General features: G+C 38.7%; 1 protein-coding gene across 2 annotated transcripts in view; it reads right to left on the bottom strand.

Annotated features, from left to right (window-relative positions):
* The window catches only part of ube2wb (ubiquitin conjugating enzyme E2 Wb), a 76,609-nt gene that overhangs the window by 48,750 nt on the left and 5,603 nt on the right, over positions 1 to 22,256 (bottom strand). Inside the window, exon 3 of one of the 2 annotated variants that reach the window (XM_055634493.1) lies at positions 9,160 to 9,262. The exons of the other annotated variant lie outside the window; for it this stretch is intronic. Coding sequence (XP_055490468.1) covers positions 9,160 to 9,262 — 103 coding nt within the window. The remainder of the gene's footprint in view (positions 1 to 9,159; positions 9,263 to 22,256) is intronic. 2 annotated transcript variants of the gene reach the window in all.

A 22,256-nucleotide genomic window follows, 5' to 3' on the forward strand; every position in this document is an offset into this window, starting at 1 on the left:
TAACAAAACTGTTTACAATTAGAACAGCCGGAAACATTTAATGACATCAACTAATATAAAACTGGTCTAAAATGTGATGGGTTATGAGATCAATGTTAATTCTTGATAATTAAAATATATTGGCAATGACACCAAAATTTAATTATCAGACGTTTATTTATCAACAAATATAATGGAAAAAGGTATGATTATGTAAGATGGAAATAAATGAAATCAAATAATACCTTTCGAAAGTGATTGCAAATATTGAGCATTTCCAAGTTTTGTTTACTATTATTAGCTCGAATGAAACTCTACTGAAATTTTGATTGCGATGAAAGTATGCGCCAAATTACCCTTCTGCATGTATAAACTATCCTGAAAACATTAGCCCATTGTTCAGTCTTAACTTTTCCCTCTTGTGTTCAATGAGCCTTAATAAAAATACAAATATTCTGTTTGCCTGTTGAAAATGACTGTCAATCTGGATTCATACACTATTGATCTACCATTTCAAATTGTGGAGTACAGAGGCAGATGAATAAATGATGGGTCTTTGTCCCAAACATTATGGAGGGCACTGTATATTGTACACAGGTACTATCCATCAAGACATCAATCTACTCAAAAGTATTTTGAACTTAAAAATAGAGGCATGAGAACAATGTTGGTCAGATTGCTTACTATGTACCAATGTCAGCTGGGAAAAGTAACATTCTCTTTTCTGGACCTCCACCTGGACCCTGAAATACTGAAATACGAGAATAGTTGCCTCGTAACTTCTAAAAACGTGCTCATTTGAAACAGATGATGTTGCCGATTCCAGTTCCTAATTATATCTCAAATGCTTCTAATTAGTGTTCATGTAAACTGCATTTTTCATTAGATTAATAATGATAAATCTGCCAATTAAGTTTAAAAACTAATACTTGAGAAAGCATATGTACTTATTGAACCAAGATGGTACATCGGTTGTGTAGATGTATTCAATCAGACACCAAAAAAGCACATAAAGACAGACACTGCATTAATAGAACATTAATCATTTCCTTTCGGATCACTTTTAAAAGCTTTACAAAATAGCTGATGAAATATTTTTCGATATGTTTGCCAGCGATATTCAAGAAACTCAGAAACCAATTTGCCTTCACCAAGTTACAACAGTAATGTGAGAATGTCCACGTAATATGCTTTACAATTATTCAGAGGAATAAATATTGACTCGGAAAACCTCCAGTGCATTTCAATATAGGGCCACAGTATCTTTGTGCCCATTTGTTGGTGCAGCTTTTCATTGAATCATGATTCTTCATATAATACCACATATGTTCAATACTACACAAGCGTCAGCCTGAATACGTGACCTTCTATCTCCAAAGCATTCAGAAATATCATTCAGCACAGCTTCTGATCTAATTTTCTTATAACCAGATTTAGATATCTAATGTGTTTAATTCTATACAGTTGAATCATACGCAGTAAAATCTACTGAAATGGTATATTAAGTTTACCAACACCCCAGTAAATAGTTAAAATACGAATACAGAAATACATTTACAGTCATCTAGTTCTGTCTTTACATCAGCATTACCTGAGGTGAATCAAAAGGATAACGACTGCTGAACTTGAAGAGAAGCTGAAATTTCTCCCCTTCATATAATGTGCCAGGAGCGCCTTCCATATCCACAATCCATCTGCAATCAACATGGAAAAAAAGTCCTGATCTGAACAGAACGCTAGTCACTTGAGCACATCCATGTCAATGTAATACATTCTTGCCATCTAACAAATTTTCTATCAAGTAAAAAATGTGGTCATTTGTAATAAAATACAGGTTAGGAATGTGGGCGGGGATTAAAATAAAAAACTGTTTGCAATACATGTGAACCATGCAGAATTTACATTTCCATGCATTCTGTTTAAAGAATGCAGCAAAATAATTCAGAATACTGATTTTATTTTGCAAATTTTTTTTTACTTTTGCTACCGCACTTGGGATTATTTTGTGCTCTTTTGTTGCCCAGCAATAGGAAGATATCAAGAATTAAGCTGGAAATAATATAGCAAAGATTCTCATGGCTGTTATAACGAAAGAATGAATAAACTCGATCCCTGGAGCAGAGAGGTTTGAGGAGTGACCTGATAAAGAGTCAAACAGTGATATAGTGTGGAAACAACTTGCCCACATCGGCCAACATGTCCCATCTACACTAGTCTCTCCTGCCTGTGTTTGGTCCATATCCCTCCAAACCTGTCCTAACCATGTACCTATATAACTGCTCCTTAAATGTTGGGATAGTCCCAGCCTCAACTACCTCCTCTGACACCTTGTTCCATATGCACACCACCCTTTGTGCGAAAAAGTTACCCCTCAGATTCCTATTAGTCCTTGATTCACCTACTCTATTCCTCTCATGATTTTACACACCTCTGTAAGATCACACCTCATCCTCCTGCGCTTCAGGGAATAGAGACCCAGCCTACTCAACCTCTCCCCAGAGCTCAGGCCATCTAGTCCTGGCAACATCCTCGTAAATCTTCTCTGTACCCTTTCTAGCTTGACATATTTCTTATAACATGTGCCCAGAACTGAACACAAAACTCTAAATGCTGTCTCACCAATGTCTTGTATAACTGCAACATGACCTCGCAACTTCTATACTCAATCATGGTACATAAAATCACGAGGTGCCGGTCACAGTCTTTTTTTTTCCTAGGTCAGGGAAGTTTAAAACTTGAAGGCACAAATTTAAGGTGAGAGGAAAAATTTAATATGGACAAGAAGATGAAAATGTCTACACAGTGCTATGGATATATGGAACAAACTTACAGAGAAAGCTGCAGAGATGGATACAATTACAATCTTTAAAATAGATTTAGACAAGTATATGCATAGTAAGGGTTTATAGGGATCTGGGCCAAACGCAGGCTAATGGGACTAGATTGGGAAGGCATCTCTGTCAGCACTGACGTGTTCAACCAAAGAGCCCGTTTTCATGTTAGAAACTCGATAGCATTTATCAGAACATCTTGGGGAGGTGGGAGGAATCGAGAGAAGACAAAAAAAAGAAACAATCACGAGGAGAGCATGCAAACTCCACACAAGACAGTAGCCAAGGTCAGGGACATATCTAGAACCTTGGAGATCTGAAAGCAGCACAAATTGCCAAACTACAGTTAGCTTAGCATAAAGATTTGACTAACTCAGCAGGACAGGCAGCATCTCTGGAAAGAATGGGTGGCATTTCACGTCTGAGGGTCTTAACCCGAAACGTCACCCATTCCGTCTTTCCAGAGATGCTGCCTGTCCCTCCGAGTTACTCCAGCATTTTGTGTCTACCTTTGGTGTAAACCAGCAATGGCAGTTCCTTCCTACACAAAGATTTGAGATCGTCAACACCAAATCAGCACAACCTTTTTCATTTTGGTGATGGCAGACTGGCCCTAAGCAAGTCACATTAATAGAAAAGCAAGCCTTTATGGCATGCTTGTTCATTGATAAAATTGATGCATTTTAGAAGACAGACTTAACCATATATAATTATTTTGGATATATATTTGTTCTGCTTGCTGTCAAGAAGAATCGTTGACAGCTTTTTTTAAAGAAAGAGTATGCATTGGGGAAAAATATAAAGAAAGATGTTAAGCAAGCACAAATCCCATTTTGTCTGTAGATGTAGTCTTAACTCAGAAAAAAAGAAAGAAATTACTGCCAACAGCAAAGATTCCATTAAAAGTAATTATGGTGCTTTTAAAAATTATGACCTGCTTGTGGCATTAAAACAGATTCTTCAACCTATCAAGCACTCATTTACACTAATCCAATTGTATTCTCCCCATGTTCATTTCTTACTAGGGGCAATTTTATGATGGCCTATTGACCTACCAATCCACTATCTTTGGAATGTGGGAGGAAGTCAGAGCAGAAAGGTTTAGAGGGATATGGGCCAACCACAGGCAAATAGTATGGAGCATCTTGGTCAGTATGAATAAGTTGGGCCCTAAGGCATGTTTCTGTGCTATATGACTGACCTGAAGGAAACCTGGGCTGGCAGACGGAGAATATACAAACTCCACAGAGAGGTCTGAAATGAAATGGGGCCACTAGTACCGCAGCTATACAAGTATCAATGATCAGCCAAAGAACTGCTGCTCCATTAGTGGAATAATTGCATTAAAATTCTGAAAATTGAGGTACTTAAGGTGTATTTATTCAAGAGCTCATGAAGGGACTATTTGAATAGATACACTTCAGCAGATACTGAAGGTTATTTCTATTCTTGTCAATGGGCCAAATAGGATATGGAATTATAATTGTTTAAAATGGAGATAGCAATGTGATTTTTTCATTTGGCAAACAACAATATGCTTTCGGAAAAGAAATTCAAATTCACAAGTGACCATCAGATCTAATATCATGAATGAAATTATATGGTTGCACTGCTACTTTGGAGTCGATGTATAGAGTCAAGTCCTGGCATTAGCGTCAGGGCAGAAAAACTGTTTATGGTGCATTAATCTAGAAATATTGAAATCGAAGATCTATGGGACAGAAAAAATGGACTAGAGTATTTAATCTGAATCGAGTTACAAATGTTTGCACAAAAATAGACAGGGAATAGTATGAGAAAATGTGATAGAGGATTTAAACTGATGGAAGGTGATAATCTTTACACAAGGCATTTGGTTTAAAAGCATAGTTGTACAACACAGCAATTTACAATATTGAACAGAGGCACGATATGGAGAGACTTTAGTACAAGATAGAAATTAAGAAAAAATGATGAGTGGGTTATAGTGTATATATGTAAAAGTCAAGTTGACTCAGTGAGCCAGAGATCACCGCAGGCCTGGCTCACACGCCACAGAACCGGGAAACCCACCTTGAGTGGGAACCTCATCTGAGGTTCGTCTCCTGCTCGCCTCCGAAGAACAGAAACCGGAAGATGGAGGGAGTCGGTGACGGTGGCAGACATTGGACAAAGGGCCGGTAAAGTTACCCGGAGGTATTAACTTCTGCGCCATCAAGGTCACCATCAGGAAGTGTCCCCCGGGGCACCAAGGCTGAAGGCCAGGCGAGAGAGAGAGATGACAGTTCGCTGGCAATCCGGATGGAGGTGGTAGCTGCAATGCGCTTTTATGGCTAGCTGCAGCTGGGTCTTTGAAAATGGTGCCAAAACCTGGCACTCTTGCATATGGACTCAGTCGGCTGTTTCTATGCCTATGGTACTTAATCTGGTAAGGTACTTGCGTATGTCAATTATCTCACTGATCCGTATACAAAAAAAGTACTTCACTGTACCTTGGTAAACATGATAATAAAAAGAACCATTGTAAAAATCAATTAATTCAAAAGGGTGGCATATTGATACTGAGGTCAAAAATTAGATCTAAATGTTTTCTCACATTAATATTCATGATAAGTAAGAAGTAGAAGGAGAGGATGATCATATTAAGATTGATTACTGTAGACAAAGACATTGTGTTTGGTTTCTCTGGATTGAGTTCAGAAATAAAGAATTAATTAACAGAGAAACCAAAAGGCAAGCTGGGCGAGCTATTTAAAATGGTCAAAGATATTAAATTAGGAGGGATAGTTACCTTTAGGAACCCAACAATTACAAGAGGACATCAATAAACTTGCAGGAAGGGTAAATAATGTTTAATGCAGACAAATGCAAGTTAGTAGATTTGCTTAGGAAGATCAGGAAAGGCACTTACAATGTGGAAGGTGGGAGTCTAGCTGTAGTAGAAGAACAAAGAGTACAAATACACCAATCACTAAAGGCTGTGCCACAGGTTAGCAAGGCTATAATGAAAGCAAACAAAACACAAGGGTTTATTTCTAGAGAGAAATAATTGAAAAGGGAAGTTAGGTAAAGGGCCTGTCCCACTGTACGACGTAATTCAAGAGCTCTCCCGAGTTTAAAAAACAAAAATCAAACTCGTGGTAAGCACGTAGAATGTACGTAGAGGGTACGTCGGAGCTTGGGACGTCTCTTAGCGGCTCGTAACGCTAACAGCAGGTACTCGGGAAAAGCGGTAAGCTCGTGAAGACCCGTGAAGATTTTTCAACATGTTGGAAAATGTCCACGAGAGCCCCAAATGCCTACGAATGGCTATTACCGTAATTCTCCGAGTTCGAATCAGGGGAAACTCGGGAGAAGTCTTGAATTAGCTCGTACAGTGGGACAGCCCCTTTAAACCTTTATCAAGCCTTAGTTGGTCAACATTTAGAGTGATATGTAGAGTTCTGGTGATATTATTATGAAATGAAATATAGGGTGCAGATAAAATTTATAAGCATGATACCAGAGACGTGAGGGTATATACTACAAACGGATGAACGCGCTCTTTGAGAAAATGAGGATAGATGCTGACCGAACAAGGCCAGCATTTACATCCTGAAATGCTCTTGTTAAGGAGATGGAGTGTTGTCTGCCTTCTTGGATTACAGCCATTTTTCTGGTGAAGGCACTCCAACAATGATATTAGTGACAAAATGCCACTCAGCGGGTCAGGTAGCATCTCTGGAAAAAATGGATGTGACACTTCGGGTTGGGATCCTTCTTCAGACTTGAGTGATATTAGAGTGGATGTTTCAGAATGCATAAATAGCAATATATTTCAAACACAGGAGGGTGCACTAGGAAGGGAACCTGCAGGTCATGGCACTCCCATGTGCCCTATCGTCTTGAGCTTCTTGGTGATAAAATCACTGATTTTGGAGATACTATCAGAATAGTACAGGTGAATAAATGCAGCACATTTTATAAATGGTGCATAGCACAACCAGAGTGGTGGATGCAATGTATGTTTCAGGATACCAATGAAACTGACTGCTTTTAACTACATGGCACTGGGCTTATTGAATGTTGTAGGAGCTACACCCATCCAGGCAAATGAAGCAATGATAATTTGAATATTAAGTGATGGGGAGTTAATACATTAATGAATCACATGGATTTTTAACAACAATCCAGTAGTCCCATAGGTATCATTACTGATGGGCACAAACAGCTGGAGTAACTCAGCAGGATAGGCAGCATCATGCAAAAAAGTAATGGTGTTAAAGGAAACAAGCCATTGTAAGCTGTTTGTAGGATAAAAATGAGAAGCTAGTGCAACTTGGGTAGGGGAGGGATAGAGAGAGAGGAGAACTTACTGAGACTGAGCAATTTCAGGCGGTACTGGAATTTAATTATCCTATCTGTCATGGTGGTATCCTTTGCCTCTTAATCAATCGTTCAGAACTGGCAAGTGGTCCATTAACTTATTCACTGGTACAATACAGGATGGCTTAAGCACAAAGTAATGCATTTAAGGTGAGACTGGTCAAGTATATGAGAGAGAAGGTGATCGAAGACGTCACAGACAGATGGAGAAATGGAAAGACAGGAGATGCCTCGAGTGGAGCAAAATCCAGCATGAATTGAGGTTAAATTTCTTGTTCATATGCTGCGTATTCCATATCTATGCTACATTGGCCTACCATTGCAAATTTACCTGCTAGTTTTCGATTCTAATGTACAATTTTGACTCCTTTTCAACTCACTAAAATTAGTGGATTTAAAGGTTGGAGAACTGGAATTGAGTTCTGGGATTTGGAATAACAAAACTGTTTACAATTAGAACAGCCGGAAACATTTAATGACATCAACTAATATAAAACTGGTCTAAAATGTGATGGGTTATGAGATCAATGTTAATTCTTGATAATTAAAATATATTGGCAATGACACCAAAATTTAATTGTCAGACGTTTATTTATCAACAAATATAATGGAAAAAGGTATGATTATGTAAGATGGAAATAAATGAAATCAAATAATACCTTTCGAAAGTGATTGCAAATATTGAGCATTTCCAAGTTTTGTTTACTATTATTAGCTCGAATGAAACTCTACTGAAATTTTGATTGCGATGAAAGTATGCACCAAATTACCCTTCTGCATGTATAAACTATCCTGAAAACATTAGCCGATTGTTCAGTCTTAACTTTTCCCTCTTGTGTTCAATGAGCCTTAATAAAAATACAAATATTCTGTTTGCCTGTTGAAAATGACTGTCAATCTGGATTCATACACTATTGATCTACCATTTCAAATTGTGGCGTACAGAGGCAGATGAATAAATGATGGGTCTTTGTCCCAAACATTATGGAGGGCACTGTATATTGTACACAGGTACTATCCACCAAGACATCAATCTACTCAAAAGTATTTTGAACTTAAAAATAGAGGCATGAGAACAATGTTGGTCAGATTGCTTACTATGTACCAATGTCAGCTGGGAAAAGTAACATTCTCTTTTCTGGCCCTCCACCTGGACCCTGAAATACTGAAATACGAGAATAGTTGCCTCGTAACTTGTAAAAACGTGCTCATTTGAAACAGATGATGTTGCTGATTCCAGTTCCTAATTATATCTCAAATGCTTCTAATTAGTGTTCACGTAAACTGCATTTTTCATTAGATTAATAATGATAAATCTGCCAATTAAGTTTAAAAACTAATACTTGAGAAAGCATATGTACTTATTGAACCAAGATGGTACATCGGTTGTGTAGATGTATTCAATCAGACACCAAAAAGGCACATAAAGACAGACACTGCATTAATAGAACATTAATCATTTCCTTTCGGATCACTTTTAAAAGCTTTACAAAATAGCTGATGAAATATTTTTCGATATGTTTGCCAGCGATATTCAAGAAACTCAGATATCAATTTGCCTTCACCAAGTTACAACAGTAATGTGAGAATGTCCACGTAATATGCTTTACAATTATTCAGAGGAATAAATATTGACTCGGAAAACCTCCAGTGCATTTCAATATAGGGCCACAGTATCTTTGTGCCCATTTGTTGGTGCAGCTTTTCATTGAATCATGATTCTTCATATAATACCACATATGTTCAATACTACACAAGCGTCAGCCTGAATACGTGACCTTCTATCTCCAAAGCATTCAGAAATATCATTCAGCACAGCTTCTGATCTAATTTTCTTATAACCAGATTTAGATATCTAATGTGTTTAATTCTATACAGTTGAATCATACGCAGTAAAATCTACTGAAATGGTATATTAAGTTTACCAACACCCCAGTAAATAGTTAAAACACGAATACAGAAATACATTTACAGTCATCTAGTTCTGTCTTTACATCAGCATTACCTGAGGTGAATCAAAAGGATAACGACTGCTGAACTTGAAGAGAAGCTGAAATTTCTCCCCTTCATATAATGTGCCAGGAGCGCCTTCCATATCCACAATCCATCTGCAATCAACATGGAAAAAAAGTCCTGATCTGAACAGAACGCTAGTCACTTGAGCACATCCATGTCAATGTAATACATTCTTGCCATCTAACAAATTTTCTATCAAGTAAAAAATGAGGTCATTTGTAATAAAATACAGGTTAGGAATGTGGGCGGGGATTAAAATAAAAAACTGTTTGCAATACATGTGAACCATGCAGAATTTACATTTCCATGCATTCTGTTTAAAGAATGCAGCAAAATAATTCAGAATACTGATTTTATTTTGCTAATTTTTGTTTACTTTTGCTACCGCACTTGGGATTATTTTGTGCTCTTTTGTTGCCCAGCAATAGGAAGATATCAAGAATTAAGCTGGAAATAATATAGCAAAGATTCTCATGGCTGTTATAACGAAAGAATGAATAAACTCGATCCCTGGAGCAGAGAGGTTTGAGGAGTGACCTGATAAAGAGTCAAACAGTGATATAGTGTGGAAACAACTTGCCCACATCGGCCAACATGTCCCATCTACACTAGTCTCTCCTGCCTGTGTTTGGTCCATATCCCTCCAAACCTGTCCTAACCATGTACCTATATAACTGCTCCTTAAATGTTGGGATAGTCCCAGCCTCAACTACCTCCTCTGACACCTTGTTCCATATGCACACCACCCTTTGTGCGAAAAAGTTACCCCTCAGATTCCTATTAGTCCTTGATTCACCTACTCTATTCCTCTCATGATTTTACACACCTCTGTAAGATCACCCCTCATCCTCCTGCACTTCAGGGAATAGAGACCCAGCCTACTCAACCTCTCCCCAGAGCTCAGGCCATCTAGTCCTGGCAACATCCTCGTAAATCTTCTCTGTACCCTTTCTAGCTTGACATATTTCTTATAACATGTGCCCGGAACTGAACACAAAACTCTAAATGCTGTCTCACCAATGTCTTGTATAACTGCAATATGACCTCGCAACTTCTTTACTCAATCATGGTACATAAAATCACGAGGTGCCGGTCACAGTCTTTTTTTTTCCTAGGTCAGGGAAGTTTAAAACTAGAAGGCACAAATTTAAGGTGAGAGGAAAAATTTAATATGGACAAGAAGATGAAAATGTCTACACAGTGCTATGGATATATGGAACAAACTTACAGAGAAAGCTGCAGAGATGGATACAATTACAATCTTTAAAATAAATTTAGACAAGTATATGCATAGTAAGGGTTTATAGGGATCTGGGCCAAACGCAGGCTAATGGGACTAGATTGGGAAGGCATCTCTGTCAGCACTGACGTGTTCAACCAAAGAGCCCGTTTTCATGTTAGAAACTCGATAGCATTTATCAGAACATCTTGGGGAGGTGGGAGGAATCGAGAGAAGACAAAAAAAAATAAACAATCACGAGGAGAGCATGCAAACTCCACACAAGACAGCAGCCAAGGTCAGGGACATATCTAGAACCTTGGAGATCTGAAAGCAGCACAAATTGCCAAACTACAGTTAGCTTAGCATAAAGATTTGACTAACTCAGCAGGACAGGCAGCATCTCTGGAAAGAATGGGTGGCATTTCACGTCTGAGGGTCTTAATCCAAAACGTCACCCATTCCGTCTTTCCAGAGATGCTGCCTGTCCCTCCGAGTTACTCCAGCATTTTGTGTCTACCTTTGGTGTAAACCAGCAATGGCAGTTCCTTCCTACACAAAGATTTGAGGTCGTCAACACCAAATCAGCACAACCTTTTTCATTTTGGTGATGGCAGACTGGCCCCAAGCAAGTCACATTAATAGAAAAGCAAGCCTTTATGGCATGCTTGTTCATTGATAAAATTGATGCATTTTAGAAAGACTTAACCATATATAATTATTTTGGATATATATTTGTTCTGCTTGCTGTCAAGAAGAATCGTTGACAGCTTTTTTTAAAGAAAGAGTATGCATTGGGGAAAAATATAAAGAAAGATGTTAAGCAAGCACAAATCCCATTTTGTCTGTAGATGTAGTCTCAACTCAGAAAAAAAGAAAGAAATTACTGCCAACAGCAAAGATTCCATTAAAAGTAATTATGGTGCTTTTAAAAATTATGACCTGCTTGTGGCATTAAAACAGATTCTTCAACCTATCAAGCACTCATTTACACTAATCCAATTGTATTCTCCCCATGTTCATTTCTTACTAGGGGCAATTTTATGATGGCCTATTGACCTACCAATCCACTATCTTTGGAATGTGGGAGGAAGTCAGAGCAGAAAGGTTTAGAGGGATATGGGCCAACCACAGGCAAATAGTATGGAGCATCTTGGTCAGTATGAATAAGTTGGGCCCTAAGGCATGTTTCTGTGCTATATGACTGACCTGAAGGAAACCTGGGCTGGCAGACGGAGAATATACAAACTCCACAGAGAGGTCTGAAATGAAATGGGGCCACTAGTACCGCAGCTATACAAGTATCAATGATCAGCCAAAGAACTGCTGCTCCATTAGTGGAATAATTGCATTAAAATTCTGAAAATTGAGGTACTTAAGGTGTATTTATTCAAGAGCTCATGAAGGGACTATTTGAATAGATACACTTCAGCAGATACTGAAGGTTATTTCTATTCTTGTCAATGGGCCAAATAGGATATGGAATTATAATTGTTTAAAATGGAGATAGCAATGTGATTTTTTCATTTGGCAAACAACAATATGCTTTCTGAAAAGAAATTCAAATTCACAAGTGACCATCAGATCTAATATCATGAATGAAATTATATGGTTGCACTGCTACTTTGGAGTCGATGTATAGAGTCAAGTCCTGGCATTAGCGTCAGGGCAGAAAAACTGTTTATGGTGCATTAATCTAGAAATATTGAAATCGAAGATCTTTGGGACAGAAAAAATGGACTAGAGTATTTAATCTGAATCGAGTTACAAATGTTTGCACAAAAATAGACAGGGAATAGTATGAGAAAATGTGATAGAGGATTTAAACTGATGGAAGGTGATAATCTTTACACAAGGCATATGGTTTAAAAGCATAGTTGTACAACACAGCAATTTACAATATTGAACAGAGGCACGATATGGAGAGACTTTAGTACAAGATAGAAATTAAGAAAAAATGATGAGTGGGTTATAGTGTATATATGTAAAAGTCAAGTTGACTCAGTGAGCCAGAGATCACCGCAGGCCTGGCTCACACGCCACAGAACCGGGAAACCCACCTTGAGTGGGAACCTCATCTGAGGTTCGTCTCCTGCTCGCCTCCGAAGAACAGAAACCGGAAGATGGAGGGAGTCGGTGACGGCGGCAGACATTGGACAAAGGGCCGGTAAAGTTACCCGGAGGTATTAACTTCTGCGCCATCAAGGTCACCATCAGGAAGTGTCCCCTGGGGCACCAAGGCTGAAGGCCAGGCGAGAGAGAGATGACAGTTCGCTGGCAATCCGGATGGAGGTGGTAGCTGCAATGCGCTTTTATGGCTAGCTGCAGCTGGGTCTTTGAAAATGGTGCCAAAACCTGGCACTCTTGCATATGGACTCAGTCGGCTGTTTCTATGCCTATGGTACTTAATCTGGTAAGGTACTTGCGTATGTCAATTATCTCACTGATCCGTATACAAAAAAAGTACTTCACTGTACCTTGGTAAACATGATAATAAAAAGAACCATTGTAAAAATCAATTAATTCAAAAGGGTGGCATATTGATACTGAGGTCAAAAATTAGATCTAAATGTTTTCTCACATTAATATTCATGATAAGTAAGAAGTAGAAGGAGAGGATGATCATATTAAGATTGATTACTGTAGACAAAGACATTGTGTTTGGTTTCTCTGGATTGAGTTCAGAAATAAAGAATTAATTAACAGAGAAACCAAAAGGCAAGCTGGGCGAGCTATTTATTGCTGCAAAAACCACAAATCTACGTACAAAGAGCATGCATTGATCTGATGCTTTTCCTGGCAATGTTACAAACAGGTTTTATATCTATTATGCAGCTTTGAAGTGCAATTTCTGCATAAAATGAAAAGTAATTATTCCTTACAGATTTTTTAGAGATGGTTATATAAAAAATAATTTTAGATGTGTTTCAGAAATAAAGAGACGTGGAATAAAGGCAATCTATCTTAAAAAAATAGAAAGCAAAATAAATAACCTGCAGACTGGCAGAATGTAGGCAATGATGAATTTAACAGAAATGGTACAAGTTCTTATTTTCCAATTCCGTGAATTGAATGCGTCCAGATATCCATCGGACACAAACATCCAGGAAGAACACAGGATGACTCCGAAGAGCAGATATTAGGGAAAAAAGCGTTGGATCAAATGCAATTTACAACCAAATGTCCATGGATATGGGGGCAAGTCAGTTAATGTTTTAATAGAGAAGTATGTGATTTTATTTAAAAAACTAAAACTGTACAAATGTATTAGTTAGGCAATAGGTGGAATAGTGCATTTAGAGCAAAAATTTGCAAATGCGGGAACAACCCCCCCCCCCCCCAAAAAAAAGCCAAACACTCGGCAGGTCATGAGTGAGTAACATAATTAATGTTTTAATTCAACGCATTCAGCAGAACTGGAAATCAGAAAACAAGTGTGTTTTATGTTGCTGAGAACCGAAGGCTGGAGATAAGAGGGATAAGATGCAGACCATGGCGTTAAATGCTTTAAAAAATGATAGAAGAGGAAATAAATTGAAACATAAGCACAGCTACAGCTGTGGATGGTTATCTGGAACAGCTAACTTCAATATTAAGATCCAAGCACTACAATATCCCCAGGCTGAAGTGAAGTGCTGGTGCTCAAGTTTACATTGGGTATCAGTGGAACAATGCGGCACAAATGCAGAAGAAAAAGAATGAGAGTGGGACGGATAAATAAAGTGACAGATGCACCCATCCACACACAACATGGTTTTCCAATCAGCGTTTAATTTCTCTGACAGAAAGACCACACTGTGAGCAATGAATTCCATGTAGTAGGATAAAAGTACACCTCTACTGCTACCTCATCTGAAGGGTTCATGGATGGCAGGAAGTGAAGAGATAATAGGCAGACGTTGCCCCTCCCATAACTATGGGAATGCTGAAAAGGGCATGGGATTTGGATCTGGTGGTGGAATCCCATTGAAGGAAATTTAAATTATGGAGGAGGATCTGTTGAATGAGGAGACTGTTGGAATAGAAGGCAAAAACCATGGGGAATCTTTTTGTGACCAGGAGGAAGGGTGCTGTGGTTGAAACACAGAACATAGAGGATGTGCGGTTGAGAGTCGGTCAACCATGATAGTGGAGAGAAAGGGAAAATATCTTAAAAGTAAACACATGGAACTGCAGATGCTAGTGTATAGAAAAATATAATGCTGGAGTAACTCAGTGGATTAGGTAGCATCTCTGGAGATCATGGATTCCTTTTGGGTTGGAACCCAAGTCCAAAGATGATCATGCACAAAAGACTTTTGCATACACTTACTTAGCTCTCAGTTATTAAAGATTGTTGGAGGTCCTACAATAACACAAGCCAAGCGATCAGTCTGAAGAAGAGTCCTGACCTGAAACATTGTCTGCCTATTTACTTCCATAAATGGATCAGGCAACTGAACCATCCTACCAACCACTAGAGAGCAGTCCTGAGCTACCATCTATCTAATTGGGGACCTTCAGGCTGTCTTTAATCTGACTTTACCTTGCACTAAACATTATTCCCATTATCATGTATCTGTACACTGTGCCTGGCTTGATTGTATTCATGTATTGTCTTTCCACTAACTGGTTGGCACACAACAAAAGCTTTTCGCTGTACCTCGTTACACATGAAACTAAACTAATGCTGTCTGACCCACTAAATTCCTCCAGCAGTTTAATTTTTGTGAAGATTCCAGCATCTGCAGTCTCATGGATGCAGTCTGTGCATTCCCAAATAATATTATAATAGTCTAATACAAACATTATGTTTTGCAATCCATCTCAATGTAAGAATGAAGAAATATTTATCTTAAATTCTTATCAATTGCCAGCCTCATAATGATAAAGAGTAGCTATCTTGTGTATTTGTAATCAGATTCTCTGCAGTGACCTCAACTGCCACCTCAGAAACCTCAGCACCAGAGCTCCAACCTCAGGGAAAGTAATTGTATTTGCAGAGACACAGCATTCCCTCCCTTAAGTTACTATCCTGGACCAATGTTACTGCTGCAGAAAACATGTTGGTTGAAATGACTGACATAGTATAAATAAGATGAATAATTTTTAAATACTACAGTTAAAAATAAAGCTTTAAGAGCAGCTCCACTAAACACAAAAATAGGTTTTGTGCCAAAATTGGAGGAAAATTATAGTTAAAAAAAACATCCAGCCATCATTTCCTGGGGTAACCGAGAATAGTGGTAAAAAAAATGTGTTTTCCGTGCACTTTGAACAAGAGTCAATTCTGGAAAAAGATTCCTGATATGGCTTTAAAAGTTTCAGGATGTGGCGTATAAATGTGGTCAAGTCATGTTGAGCTGTATAAAACTTTGGAGGATTGTATACCGTTCTGGATGTTGCAATACAGGAAATATGTCAAAACTTTAGAGAGTGGTTCTGGATTGGAGGGTATTAACTTTAAGGAAAGGTTGGACAAACTTGGATTGTCTTTGTTTGAGCATAGGCAGGGAAGGGGCAACCTAAATGAAACATAGAAAATAGGTGCAGGAGTAGGCTATTCAGCCCTCATATAGTAAGTGTATAAAGTATATGTTATGAAAGGCCAAGATGGGATAGATGGTCAAAGTTTTTTTTCCTGGATGGAAATGAGAAATACTGAAGGGCATTGATTCAAGTTGAGGGAGGGAAAGTTTAAAGGAAATTTCTGAAGCACTTTTTTTTTTCCCCACAAAGGTTGGTACATGTATGGAATGTGCGGCCTGTGAAAGTGGTTAAAGCAGATACGATAGCAACATGCAAGTATTTAGATAAGTACATAGGCGTGTATAGAAGGGATGGATATGGCCCTTGTGCAGACAGATAGTTTAGATTAGCATCGTGATTGGCGTAAACATCATGGGTCGAAGGGGGTCAAACACCTTCGACCACTGCTATTCCAGAGATGCCAATCATTCCATCCCTTACTCTCACTTTGGGAAATCGGACCACTTGCCAATGCCCCTTCTTCCTACGTAAAGGCAGCGACTGAAAAGCAGTCCCATCAGTGAAGACTGCACAGACCTGGCATGGGGAAGCAGAGGAACGGATCTGGGATTGCTTGGAGTCAGTAGACCGGGCAATGTTCAAGGACTTGGCAACAGAGCAAATACTGTTACCGACTTAATGAGGAAATGTGTGGAAGAGTGTTTTGCCACGAAAACCATCCGAGTACTCCCTAAGCAAATGCTCTGGATGAACCAGGAGGTCCGCAATCTTCTGAGGACCAGATCTCAAGTATTCAAGTCTGGCGGTGCAGATTCTTACAAGTAGTTCAAATATGGCATAGATAAGGCCATCAAAAGGGCTAAAAAGGACTTTCGCTCTGAACTAGAGGAAGAAACGAACGATCGGCAGCTATGGTGGACACTGTTTCAATTCCATCTTTAAATTTGTTTGCTTTTATATATTGAACTTCTTTGTGTTGTTCATTATGTTATCTACTGAGTACTATACTTGTATATCTAATATGCTATTGCAAGAATTTAATTGTTTGGTTTTGGTACATATGACAATAAAAACTTATTGACTGTCCACGCTGAATTTGTAGTATTGTAATAAGCTTAGTGAAATAGGAAACAGTACATGACCTTCGTCTCAGGGTGTTTAAGTACACATGTATTATGTATTTTTGGGAATGTACAGGGCTTAAGCAAGACCACATTTAGAATGCAGTATGACAATGTGACTGTACCTGAAGAACAATATGCAGGTATTGGAGTTATAACTGAAAATTCCACCAAATGGATCGAATAGTTGATTAAAGAGAGGTTGAATAAGATTGGCCTATTGTCCATGGAGCATTGAAGAAAAAGAGGTAATCTCATTGAGAAAGTTGATATTATAGATGCTGAGAGACAGTATTTCCTCCCTTAAGAATCAACAACTGAAAAGGCATTGTTGCAGGATAGATGGACGACTAATAAAGAATAAGACGGAGAGAGAATTATCTTAGAGGTAGCTGCAAATGCTTGGAATTCACCAGCTCTGTTAAAGCTCTTGAGTATATCTTGAGCTGATTACCTTCTTTAGGACCAAAACAAATTAAAAACTAAATGGGAAATTAGGTGAGAAAACAACCTGGAGCCACACAAATCATATTTTTATTGATATTCTTAATTTTTGTGAAGAGTTTTGGGAGAAATCGGGATACTTTAAAGGGGATATGCAATTCCGGTTCATTGTTGAGATTAAAAAAAAGGAAATAGCACAGATGAACCAGTGTTGATAGTACGAATCAATATTTTAGTAAGTCTACCTGCAGCAATGTTTTGTATTTAAAATTACAAATCTGCAATGCTCTATGGTGGTTTCCAAATAAAGACAATAATTAAAATAAATCAATTCAAGAAGTTTTCAAAGATTCAGCAAATTGAAATTCTTGAACTTCTTCAGAGTTACTAAAGTGATTTTCACTGAGATAATTCAATACAGGTTGTCCCCGGGTTACATTAGGGTTCTGGTCACATAACCCTTGCAACCCAAGTTGAAGATGTGGCCGTGAAAGAACTTCCCACATAACAGAAGATTCCTGTAACCCCACAGCAGCTCTATAAAAAGTTGGGGAGCATCTGTATTTGTCCGATTTAAGTTTAAGCATAGTGCATAGGTTTTACAAAGATTTTTTAAGCAGAACCAAAAAAATGAATATGAGGTTCTACAGAAATCAGCAAAACATTTACTGATTTGGAATTAACCTTATGTAATGGACTGATAGCAGGTTGGGAATCACAGAAAAAAAGTATGCATTCTGTCAATGGTTATCTGTGACAAATCGTGTTCTCTAAGGATCCGTTCTGAAGTCTTTGGAGTCAGATCATTCGATTTGGATATATAACCCTTTTTTTCCCAGCTAAATTTGCAGATTATACCAATATATGGAAAGCAGAGTGTTGTTAGGAAGTTACAAAAGAACAGAATGCATAAAGTGGGCAAAATTAGATCAACAAGTTAACATAGGCTTGGCCACTTCAGACCAGGGAAGATATTTTATAATGAAGGAAGTCTAACAGCTGTTGTGCAATAAATTTATTTCCTTGCCCACATACAGAAAATCACCAAAGCTTGCTGCTAAATACAAAAAGTAAGCAAAAAGGAAAATGGAATGATGACCTTGATCTCAACATGAATGCAAGTCAGAAAAGAGTAAATGAAGCTTCCTTTGCAAAGTTTGGAAAGACATACAGTATGAAACAGTGCTTTTGGTTTTGGACAATTATCATTAAAGCTACATGGCCAGTGGAAATGTGCAAATTCATTGCAATTCTCTGAAGTCTCAAAACAGTTAGGGCTCAGGTTTCATTTCCTTGCGTTTAAAGTATTAGATATACTTAATTAAGGTGTTCACTGTGTCATGTAGAGGATGAGAATACAAAACAAAAAATAACATTTGCAGTTAGGCCATTCTAAAATTAAATGAAGAAGCAAATTTCTCAGAATAGGAAAGTTGAGCACTACAAAACAAAAGGTGGAGGATTGAAACACGAATCAATTGAAACATTTAAGGCCATAATCAATAGATTGTGTTGGGCATGTTTTTCTGATGAACATAAAAACTAGATTTCATATAGAGACACGAGAGTGCAGATGCTGGAATTTTGGTCAAAAACTAAAGGTTGGAGGTACTCAGCGGTCAGGCAGCATCTATATAGATAAATAGACATGACATTTTAGGTCTGGACGTTTCTTCAGTGATTAAGTAGAAGGGAGAAAGCTGGTAGAAAGATAAGAAAGGAATTGGTAGGATGAGAGTGAGCAAGATGGATCCAGGCAAGAAGATGATTGGCAGATTATTCAGCTGAGGGAAGAAGTGAAGATAATAACCAAAGCTGGAGGAGGAGAAGACAAAAAGGTGCACATGGTGGAATCTGTTCACAACAGGATAGTGAAATGTGGAACCAGAGGGAGGGATGGCAGGTAGATAAAAGGGAACAAGGAGGGGAGGGAAATATTTAAAAAAAAGTGAGTAATGGAAGGGAAGGAGGAAAGAATATAAGCAGATGGAAGAGATACAGGAGGGGAAGGGATCAGTGTGATTGTAAGGGAGTGGGAAAAAAAGGTGTGCACAGGTGGATAGGGGTGGGGATGGACATTACCTGAAATTAAAGAATTCAACATTCTTGGGGTTGAGACTACCCATGCAAAAGACAGGACCTCCCCAACATGGGTGATAGGTAATTTATGCAAACTCGCACTTACGCAAGCATTTGAGTTGCGTGTCACGTCAGCAGTGTGCTACTGCCATCGCATGCGGTCATTTCTGCAAGCCGGTCAGCGGTTCTCATGTATGCTTCCATGTGGCCTAAATATCAGACCTCCGACATGGCCTCCGCTTCAGACAGTAAATTTATGCGTGCAGTTGCATTCCCGTTTCCAACTAAGATAAAATATGACTTCCACAAGGGATGCAAGACGTAACCTTATGTAAGTTGGGAAGCATCTGTGTGAGGTGCTGTTCTTCCAGTTTGCACATGGCCTCACTCTGTCAGAGGAGGCCGAGGGCATAAAGGTCGGCAAGGGAATGGGAAGGGGAATTAGATGGCTGGCAACTGTGAGCTCCAGCTAGCCCGCGCACAGAGCACGAGTATTCGTTGAGCTGGTTGTCAGGGACGGAGGGAGAAGGTGTAGACAGATATACCTCCTGCAGCTGCAATGCAAAGGGCGTGGAGAGGGATGAGCAAACCAAGTAGTCACAGAGAGTGGTCTCTGCATCCACAAGAACAGCTGACCGGCTTGCCATGGCAATATCACACTGCTACCAAGCCGTGTAACTTGAAAATAAAGCAGTGGGCTTAAAGGGATGGGAAGATGTATGTCTGTCAGAGAGAGAATGAATTGGATGCAGAGGCTGGGTGGGTCAAAGGACAGGGAAACTATAATCCTGTTGATTAGGACTACAATCCTGTTGATTAGGACTACAATTCTGTTGATTAGGACTACAAGATGATGGCTTTCCTCATATTATTTAAACTACATATTGATTAAAAAAAATTCAGATTAGATAACTAAAAAAATTATGAAACATTTGCCATCACTGTCATTTTCAAGAGAACTAAGTTAAATACTCACAGCAGGAGGAACTGAAAAAAGGAATCAATGGCAAAAAATACTATTGAATACAGAACATAGAACAGGAACAGTTCATTGACCCAATGTCCATGCCAAGTACAATGACATTAAGTAATCTTCATGTCTGCACGTGATGCATATCCTTCCATAATCATGTGTCTGTCTGAAAGTCTCTTGAATGTAACTATTGTATCTGCTTCCACCTCAGCCCCTGGCAGCGTGTTCCAAGCACTCATCACACTGTGTAAAAAAAGCTTGCCCCACACATCTACTTTAAACTTTGCTTATCGCACCTCAAAGCTAATGCCCTCTAGGCTTTGACATTTCCATCCTGACAAAAAGGTTCTCACCGTCTACGCTATCTATGCCTCTCATTATTTATTTTCTATCAGGTCATCCTTCAGCTACCAATGTTTCAGAGAAAACAATCCAAGTTTTTCTAGCTTCACTTTATACCCATACCTTCTAACCCAGTAGCATTCTGGTAAACCTCTTCTGTGTCTTCTCCAAAGTTTCCATGTCCTTCCTGTAAAGGGACAAGCTCTGCACACAATACTCTATATGTGGCCTAAACAAAATCCTATAAAACTACAAGATGGCTTTCTGACTCTTTTACCAGTACTTAATGGTCTGACCAATGAAGGCAAGCATACATAAGCCATACTTGTTTTGCCACTTTGTGGAAGCTAAGGACATGGAGCTCAAGATCACAATGTCGTTGCGTTTTACTGCTACTTTCTCTTTACATTCAATCCCCCAAAGTATAATGCTTCACACTTATATGACCACTTCACGCTGCCATTTTCCTGCACATATCTGTAGCAGATGCATATCCTGCTGTATACTTTGACAGCTTTCCTCACTGTCCGCAACTGCACTAATTTTGGTGGTCTGTAAACTTAGTAGCCAATGCATCTACATTTATATCCAACTCATTTACACATATCACAAACAAAAGTCTCAGCACAGATCTCCATGAAACTCCACTGGTCACAAATCTCCAGCCAGAATTACACCATACCACTGATGCAAGGCTCACAGGCCTATAATTTACTGGATTATCTCTACTTTCCATCTAAAACAAAATAACAACATTGGTCACTCTCCAGTCCTCTGACACGTCACATGTGGCAAGAGAAGATCTGCCCTAGTATGTTAGTGGCCCCACAGCAGAAGCGTCCACGTCGTGGGGCTGGAAACTGGAAGTATCCTGAGCTACCACCATCATCGATTGCGAAAAGTGATGGGTACCACTGATTGTCGCCGGAAACTTGCGATGCCAGGGGGTCAACATTTGTAACAAGATGGACACGAAAAGAAGAAGTATGTTAATATTTCCCACTGTCCTACATATCCTTCTGTTCTTCTTGGAAAAAGATTCCGTTTCAAGAAGGGTCCTGAGCCAATACATGGTCTGTCAATTCCCTCCACAGGGCTGCCAGACCAGCACAGCTATTTCAGCATTTTGTATTTTGTTCAAGATTCCAGCATCTACAGTTTTTCCATTTTTGGAAAAACATAAGAAAACTTTGAACTTTCTTCTCTCAGACTATTATCCAAGAAAAAAAAAACTTCATGGAAAAATGAAGGAAAATATATCTGTCAGCATGAATATTTTAAAAGCAAATCATGTTGGCCACCTTTCAGTTATTTGATGCAATAGTGAAGAGATGAATGAGAGTTGATGTATACAGACTATTAAAAAACTGCTGATTAAGTACCACAATAAACATAAGCAAAACTAAAGCCTATCGGTTTAAAGTGGAAAAAAAAGGATC

This window comes from Leucoraja erinacea, chromosome 4, assembly GCF_028641065.1.
Source record: "Leucoraja erinacea ecotype New England chromosome 4, Leri_hhj_1, whole genome shotgun sequence".
Classification (NCBI taxonomy): Eukaryota; Metazoa; Chordata; class Chondrichthyes; order Rajiformes; family Rajidae; genus Leucoraja; species Leucoraja erinaceus.